At 43.4% G+C, this 8626-nt stretch overlaps 1 protein-coding gene across 1 annotated transcript in view; it reads right to left on the bottom strand.

The window, feature by feature from the left end:
* Positions 1–7917, bottom strand: part of RECQL4 (RecQ like helicase 4) — a 29501-nt gene extending 21584 nt beyond the window's left edge. Inside the window, 5 exon segments of the mRNA XM_056484477.1 lie at positions 1134–1888; positions 4021–4164; positions 5282–5418; positions 5512–5545; positions 7727–7917. Coding sequence (XP_056340452.1) covers positions 1134–1888; positions 4021–4164; positions 5282–5418; positions 5512–5545; positions 7727–7810 — 1154 coding nt within the window. The 5' untranslated portion in view covers positions 7811–7917.
* Positions 7918–8626: the final 709 nt, after the last annotated feature.

Raw genomic sequence — 8626 nt, forward strand, 5'->3', positions numbered from 1 at the left:
GAAATTGGGATTAAATTCAACAGGAATTTTGGAAAAAGCTGATTTGGGGTTTTTTATCTTTGGGGTTTTCAAAGATTTTGAGTTTTTATTTTTGGGCTTTTTCTGATTTTGAGTTTTTTGATTTTTGGGGTTTTTCAGATTTTTTTTTTTTTCCTGATTTTGGGGTTTTCTGATTTTGGGAGTCCCCAAATTTGGGGGTTCTTCAATTTTTTTACATCTGATTTGTGGAGTTTTTTGAACTCCTTGATTTTGGGATTTTCAAAAGCCCCAAAAAAGCCCCCAGAAAAGTCAAGGGGAAAAAAAAAAAAAAAAACCCAGGAAAAAAAAGCCCAAAAAAAACCAGGAAAAGCAAACTCCAAAAAGGCCAGAAAAAAAAGCCCAGAAAATCTGGAAAAAAAAAACTCAAAAAAGTCAGAAAAAAATCCCCCAAAATGTTGGGAAAAAGTCTCCAAAAAAGCTGGAAAAAAAGCCCCAAAAAACCAGAAAAAAAGCCTAAAAATAGCTGGGAAAAAACCCTCCAAAAAGCCAGTAAAAAGCTCAAGAAAGCCAGGAAAATGCCCATAAAAAGCCAGGAAAATGCCCACAACGCTGAAAAAAAGACAGAAGAATCCCTGCTAAAAAGCTGAGAAAAAATAAAAACTAAAAAAAAAACGGGGAAAAATGACCCAAAAAAGCTGCAAAAATGGGTGAAATTATCAGAAAGAATTCCAAAAAAAAATGTTGGGAAAAAATCCTATAAAATCTAGGAAAAAACCCAAAAAATGCCAGGAAAAAAGTCCCAAAAAAGCAGAAAAAAACCCAGAAAGACTGGAAAAATAATCCCCATTAAAGCCAGAAAAACCCCAAAAAATCTGGAAAAAAGCTGCCAAAAAAGCCCAGAAAAAAACTCAAAAACATGGAAAAAAAGCCTCAAAAAAGCCCCAAATATCCCCAAAAAAGCCCAAAGAACCGCCAGGAAAAAGCTCAAAAGAAGCCGTGAAGAGGCAAAAAAAAAAAAAAAAAAAAAAAAAAAAAAAGCCACAAAACTCCCAAATAAGATGGAAAAAAAGTAAAAAAAAAGCTGAGAAAAATAAAAAAAAATCCGGAAAAAATCCCCAAAAAAGCGCAAAACTCCCCTAAAATCTGAGAATTACCGAGATCTACGAGCAGCTTTGGATTTTTCCTCCTTTTCCTCCTTTTCCAGTTTTTTTCCCGATCGTTTCGTTGCCTTCCCAGCTCCACTTTGGAATTCCAGCCTTTCTCCCTCATCCTCTTGTGTTTCCCTCATTCCAAAAATTCCTAAGTTTTCTCTCATCCCAAAATTTCCCGGATTTGGTTCTGGGAGGCATCTCCGGAGCTTGGCCGGAATTTCCGCGGCTCCTCTGCCCTCCCGGGGCCGTTTCCTCCTAGAATTCCCGATGGATTGATGAATTTCCCCTTTTTCCCTCGGAAATTCTGGATTTTCCGTTGCCAATTCTGGATTTTCCTTCGCCAATTCCGGTTTTTCCATCGCCAATTTCACTTTTTCTGTCGCCAATTCCACTTCTTCCATCACCAATTCCGTTTTTTCCGGGAATTCTTTTGGTTTTTCCGGGACTTCTTGGCATCTCTCAATCCAGCCGGGATCCAATGATCCCAAAGTTTTCGCCACCTTCTCCTTCATCCTCTGGAATTTTTCAGGAATGGGAGAAAATCTGGGATTTGTTCCCATCGGGAATTTGAGAGGCCCCAGTCCTGGAATTGAAGGAGGAAGGACGAGGTCGTCAAGTTCTTCGGAATTTTCGGATTTTTCAGGATTTTCCAATTTTTCCGGAGGCTCCACGGCTCCGTGCTCCGGGGTGTTTTGGGATTGGGGGATTTTTGGGGTTCTCCTGGGATTTGGGGTCCTCCGAGGGGTCAGGGGGGGTTCCTGGAGGGAAGGGAGGGGTCAGATCCCGATTTTTTCCTCCTCTGGAATTTCAAATCCTAAATTAAACAAGGATTAGATTTTGGGCAATCCGAGTTTTGGAGTCTCCAAGTTTTGGGGTTTTCCTGATTTTGGGGTTTCTGATTTTTGGGATTCTCCAATTTTTCAGGTCTCCAATTTTGGGGGTTGCCCTTTTTTTGAATTCCTGATTTTTGTTGTCTTCAATTTTTGGGGTCTCCAATTTTTGGGGGTTCCTGAATTAGAGATCCTTGATTTTTGGGGTATCCAATTTTTGAGATCTCTGATCTTGGGGTTTTTGATTTTTGAGGTCCTTAATTTTGGGCTTTTTGATTTTGAGGTCTCCAATTTTTGGGGATTCTGATTTTGGGGATCCCTGATTTTGGGATTCTCCAACTCTTCGAGTCTCCAGTTTTGGGATTCTCCAAATTTTGGGGTCCCTGATTTTGGAGATTCCTGAATTAAGGGATCCTTGATTTTTGGGGTCTCCAATTTTTGGGATCTCTGATTTGGGGGTTTTTGCTCTTTGACATCCTTAATTTTGGGCTTTTTTGATTTTGGGGTCTCCAACTTTTGGGGTCCCTGATTTTAGGGTCTCCAATTTTGGGATTCCCCATTTATTTGGGTCACTGATTTTGAGAGTTTCTGAATTTAGGGATCCTTGATTTTGGGATTCTCCAAATTTGGGAGTTCCTGATTCTGGGGATTCCGGAATTTAGGGGTCTTTGATTTTGGGATCTCCAAATATTGCGATCTCTGATTTTGAGGTTTCCAATTCCTGGGCACTTTGATTTTGGGATTTTTGATTTTGGGGTCTCCAACTCTGGGGTCCCCAATTTTTGGGGTATCCTTTTTTTGAAAGTCCCTGATTTTTTCTGTCTCCCATTCTTGGGGGTTTGAAATTTTGGGGATCCCTGATTTTGGGATTCTCCAAATTTTGAGGTCTCTGATTGTGAGAGTTTCTGAATTTAGAGGTCCTTGATTTAGGGATCTCTTAATTTTTGGGGTTTTTGATTTTGGGATTCTCTAGCTTTTGGGATCTCCTATTTTGGGATCCTCCAATTTTTTGGTGTCCGTGATTTTGGGGATTCCTGAATATAGGGGTCTTTGATTTTGGGGTCTCCAATTTTTGGGGTCTCTTAACTTTTGAGGTCCCTGATTTTGGGGTCTCTGATTTTTGTGGTCTCCAACTTTTGGGGTTTCTGATTTTGGGGATCCCTGATTTTGCAATTCTCCAGTTCTTGGGGTCCTCAAATTTGGGATTCTCCAATCTTGGGGATTTATAATTTTTGGGGTCTGTGATTTTGGGGTTCTCCAACTTTTGAGGTCCCTGATTTTGGGGTCTCCAGTTTTTGAGGTTTCTGATTTTTGGGGTCCCTGATTTTGGTAATTTCCAATTTCTGGAGTCTTAACTTTTGGGTTTCTGATTTTGGGGTCTCCAATTTTTGGGGTCTCTTAACTTTTGGCATTTCTGATTTTAGGGTGTCTTTGATTTTGGGATCTCCAATTTTGGGAATTCCCTATTTGTTGGGTCTTGAATTTTGGGAGTTTCTGAATTTAGGGATCCTTGATTTTTGTGGTCTCAAATTTGTGAGATTTCTGATTTTGGGGATCCCTGATTTTGGGATTCTCCAAATTTTTGGCTAACTATTGGGATCTCTGATTTTGGGGTCTCCAATATTTTAGGGTGTCCCTTTTTTTTGGTCCCTGATTTTTGATGTCTCCAATTTTTTGGGTCTTTAATTTTGGGAGGTCCCAAATTTTGGAATCTCTGATTTTGGGGTCCTCAATTTTTGGGATCTCTGATTTTCAGGGTTTCTGATTTTAGGATTCTCCAACTTTTAGGGCTCTCTGATTTTTGGGTCCTCCAATTTCTGCGGTCTCTCATTTGGGGGTCCCAAATTTTAGGATTCTTTAACTTTTGGGGTCCCAAATTTTGGGATTCTTTAACTTCTGGGCCCCCTCATTTTAGGATCTCCAATTTTATGTATCTCTCATTTTGGACCTCCTGATTTTTGGGGTGTCTTGAGATTCTCCAGGTTTTGGGATCCCAAATTGTGGGTTGAAGAATCCCCCAAAATCCCCCCTGGAAATTCCCTTTTTCCCCGATTCCCGACCTTCCCAGTTGTTCCCAGTTTGGCTTTGAGCTTCATCCCATAAAATTCTGCTGAAATTCCCGGCCTGGCGTTCCCGCTCCGACTTTTCCCGGGAATTTTCGGACCCCGGTTCAGGTGGGAGCCCCAAAATCCAGAATCCTCTACCTGCAACGACACCAAAATCCCAAAAACTCCCCCAAATCTGCTCAACCCTGATCCAAAATCCTAAAAAATTCCATGAATCTGTTCAATTCCTGCCCAAAATCTCAACCCCCCCAAAAAAACCCAAATCCCCCCCAAAACCCAAATCCCAATTCCCAAGAAAAAAAATCCCAAATCCCTAAAATCCCAAACCTCAAAGAAACCCCGAATCTCCCAAAATTCCCAAATGCCTAAAAAAACCCCAAATCTCCCCAAAAACTCAAATCCCAAAAAACCCAAATCCCCAAAAAACCCCAAATTGTATTTTCCAGCCCCAAATCCCAAAAATCCCCAAATGTCAAAAACCCCAAAATCCAAAGAAACCCTAAAATCCCAAACCTTCAAAAAACCCAAAAGTGAAAAAACACCAAATGCCCAAAACTTCAAATCCCCCCATAAATCCCCAAAAACCCCAAATCCCAAAAAAATCCCAAATCCCAAAAAAACCCAAAACCACCAAATCCCCCCCAAAACACAAATAGCAAAAATACCCCAAAAAACCCATCCAAATCCCAAAAAACATAAAAACCTAAAAAACCCCCAACCCCCACAAAAGAATTACCCAAATCCCCAAATCTCAAAAAATCACCAGAATCCCAAAAAACCCCCAATTAAAAAAAACTCCAAATCCCAAAAAAAACCACAAAAATCCCAAAACAACCAAATCCCCCAAAAACCTGAAAAAACCCCAAATCCCAAAAAAACCCCAAAAATAATTAAAAAAAAAAAACAAAAACCAAAATCCCAAAACACCAAATCTCAAAAAAACCCAAATCCCCATACAAACCTGAAATCTACCACCCACAAAACCCAATTAAAAAAAAAAAAAACCCAAATAAAAAAAAAAAACCAAAAATCCTAAAAAGTCTCCAGAAAACCAGCCAAAAACCTAAATTCCAAAAACCCCAAATCCCCAAAAAACCCCAAACCTAAAAGACACCCAAATCCCTAAAAACTCCCAATCCCCAAAACCCCCAAATGCCCCCCAAAAAACCCCCAAAATCCCAGAAAAAATCCCTCCAAATTTTCAGGACAAAGTCAAACTTTCAAAAACCCCAAAACTTTTTAGGGTTTTTAGGACCTGCTCCACTTTTGGGATTTCAGGGGATCCCGATTGTCCCGAAAATTCTGAACTTTTTTCCAAAAATGCTGCATTTTTTTCCAAAGATTCCGAAGTTTTTCCCGCTTTTTTCAGCCTCCTGTACTCCTGGTAGAGCCCTGGGGGAAAATTCCAGGAATTTTTGGGGGAAAATTTTGGGATTTTTGGGAAAACTTGAGGTTTGGAAACCCCAAAATTTGCCCCAAACTCACGGCGGGTCTCGGGCGGAGCCTCCTCGATATCAGCCTGGGAAGGAAAAAGGAACAAAATGGAGGATTTGGGGTTTTGGTATTTTTTAATAGGATTTGGGGTTTTTTTAAAATGGGATTTGGGGTTTTTGGGATTTGGGTTTTTTTGGAATTTGAAGATTTTGGGATTTGGATTTTTGGGATTTGAGGGGGTTTGGGGTTTTTTGGGGTTGGGGATCTTTTGGGATTTGGGGTTTTGGAGGTTTGAGGTTTTAGGATTTATTGGGATTTGAGTTTTTGGAGTTGGGGGTTTTTTGGGGATTTTTGTGGGATTTTTGGGGAACTGAGGAGTTTTGGGGGTTTGAGGGTTTGGGATTTGGGGTTTTTTGGGGTTTGGGTTTTTGGAGATTTGGGGGTTTTTGGGATTTTTGGGGATTCGGGGGGTTTTGGGCTTTTTGGGGTTTAGGGGTTTTTGGGATTTACGGGTGGAAAATGTGATTTGGGTGTTTTAGGATTTGGGATTTTCTTAATGGCATTAGGGGCTTTTTTGGATTTGGAATTTTTGCGGTTTGGGGGTTTTTTGCGGTTTGGGGTTTTTTGAGGTTTGGGCATTTTTTTAGGGAGTGGGGTTTTTGTTGGATTTGGGGGATTTGGGGCTTTTTGGATTTAGATGTTTTGTGGAATTGGGTTTTTTGGGAGAGGGATATGGGGGTTTTTTGGGATTTGGGATTTTTGGGGTTTGGTAGTTTTGGGGATTCAGAGTTTTTTTGGGATTTGGGGTTTTTTTTTTATTTTTGGATTTTGTGGGGTTGGGGGTTTCTTGGGGTTGATTTTGGGATCTGAAAATTTTGGGGTTTGGGATTTTTGGGATTTTTTAAGATTTCGGTATTTTTGGAATTTGGGGGGTTTGGGAGTTGGGTTTTTTTGCGTTTTTTTAGGATTTCGGGGTGGAAAATGGGATTTTGGTTTTTGGGCGATTTGGGGGTTGAAAATGGGATTTGAGGGTTTTTTTTGGATTTTGGGGATTTGGGTGTTTTTGGGATCTGGGGTTTTTTGTGGGATTTGGGTTTTTGTGGGATTTGGGTTTTCAGGAATTTGAGGTTTCTTGGATTTTTTGGCATTCGAGGATTTTTGGAGATTTGGGGTTGGGGAACAGATTTGAGTTTTTTTGGATTTGTGGGGGTTTTTGGGTTTTTTGGGGGATTTGGGGCTTTTGGAGGGAATTAGGGGAGATTTGGGATTTTTGAGGGGGGATCTGGCATTTTTTTGGCATTTGTGTTTTTTAGGATTTGAGGGGTTTTGGGAATTTGGGGTTGGAAAATGGGATTATGGTTTTTTTGGGATTTGGGCTTTTTGGAGGGAATTTGGGGGTGTTCATTTTGGGGGGAATTTTGGGGTTTTTGGACTTTTTTTTTGGGTTTTGGGGGTGTTTTTTGGAAATTAGGTTTTTCGGGGGGAATTTGGCTGTTTTAAAATCCGCCCCAAAACCCCGTCAAGGACTCCCTCAGGCTCTAATTCACCTAAGTCCCCCCAAATCCCCCCCAGGTGTCCCAAAAACAACCCCAAACACTCAAGGGACACCCCAAAAACCTCAGGACCACCCCTAAACCAATCCTGCCCCATTCCAGGGACTCCCTAAACCACCCAGAGACCCAAAACCACCCCAAAAAACTGTAGGACCCTCAAAACCAATCTCGACCATTCCAGGGACTCCATGAACACTCTAAGGACACCACAAAAAAAACCAGGACCCCCCGAAATCATCTCAAAACCTTCCAAAGCAGCACCCCAAAACCATCTCAAGGATCCCCTCAACCACCCAGAAAACCCCAGGACTCCCCTAAACCAATCCCCCAAAATTCAGAGACCCCTAAACCACCCCAAAGACACTCTCAGACCCCTCACACAGCCCAGGACCCCCAAATATGCCCCTCCCCCCCAATTCCAGGGACACCAAAAACCCCATAGGATATCCCTAAACCAAACGCGCGCCATTCCAGGGATTCCCTAAACCACACCAAAGAGCCCCAAAAGCGGCCCTGGGACACCCCAAAAAACCCAGCACCCGCGTAAACCAAATCCTCACATTCCAGGACCCCCCTAACCACCCTAAAGACCCCACAGAACCCCAAAACAACCTCGAGGACCCCCAAACCAGCACCCCGCCCCCCCTAATTCCAGGGATTCCCTTCAGGGATTTCCCCCCTCACAAATCCCCGCCGCGGCCCCTCAGCAGCACCTGGCTGGGTTTCCGCCGCCGTTCCCGCAGGAATTCCGCTTCCCAGCGCTTCAGCAGCACCTTCAGCTCCTGCTGCCGCTCCATGGCCGTGAGATCAGTGACGGGGATCGGGATCTGGTATCGGAACAGGGGTCGACATGGAGGGAGGCTCGGCGGGGACCCCGGAGCCGCCTCAGAGCGAACCTCCCGCTCCCGCCCAGCGCCAGCCAATTAGAAGGCAGAGATTGGTGATTGGCAGCGAATAAGACAATGAAAATGCAGTCTCTCGAAAAGTCCCCCTACGTTCCATTTAAGCCAATGAGAATTTAATCAATATGGACAGACAGAAGTGGGAACCTATTAAACGTTAAAACTAGGATTCCTGGGTGGGTCTCGCACGCTGACAGGTTGCAACAACGCGCAGACACGGAAGTGAAGCTTCCGTACGGGCTGGGGGCGAGTTGGGGCTGCCGGCGGGCGGTGAGGGTGGGGCGCCACGTTGTAGGGGGCGACAAAAGCCGGTTTTGGGGATTCCTGAGGGGACTTTGGGATAATTTTGGGATACCTGGGGTAATTTCGAGACTCCCAGAGGGGCTTGGGATCCTTGAGGGATTTTGGAGTGGCCCTGGCGGGGTGGGGGTACTCCGGGGCCCTCTTTTTTAGGGAGCTGCGCTGGGGGTACCCTCACAACACCGCCCCCACCTTCTCCCACAGCTTCCCTTTTCTTCGGGATATCCTTGGATTCGGAGTTTTCCGGGAATTCTCCCTGGTAGTTCCGCATCCTGAGGGTGAAGCACGGAAAAGCTCTCTATAACCCACAGAATAAGTTATAAGAGTAGGTATGTATTAATTCAGTGTTGAGGTGCATGGGGGATAGCTCCTCCAAAACCACGCACACCTTTGGTGACCTGCGCCTTTCCT

This window comes from Oenanthe melanoleuca, chromosome 2, assembly GCF_029582105.1.
Source record: "Oenanthe melanoleuca isolate GR-GAL-2019-014 chromosome 2, OMel1.0, whole genome shotgun sequence".
NCBI classification, from domain to species: Eukaryota; Metazoa; Chordata; class Aves; order Passeriformes; family Muscicapidae; genus Oenanthe; species Oenanthe melanoleuca.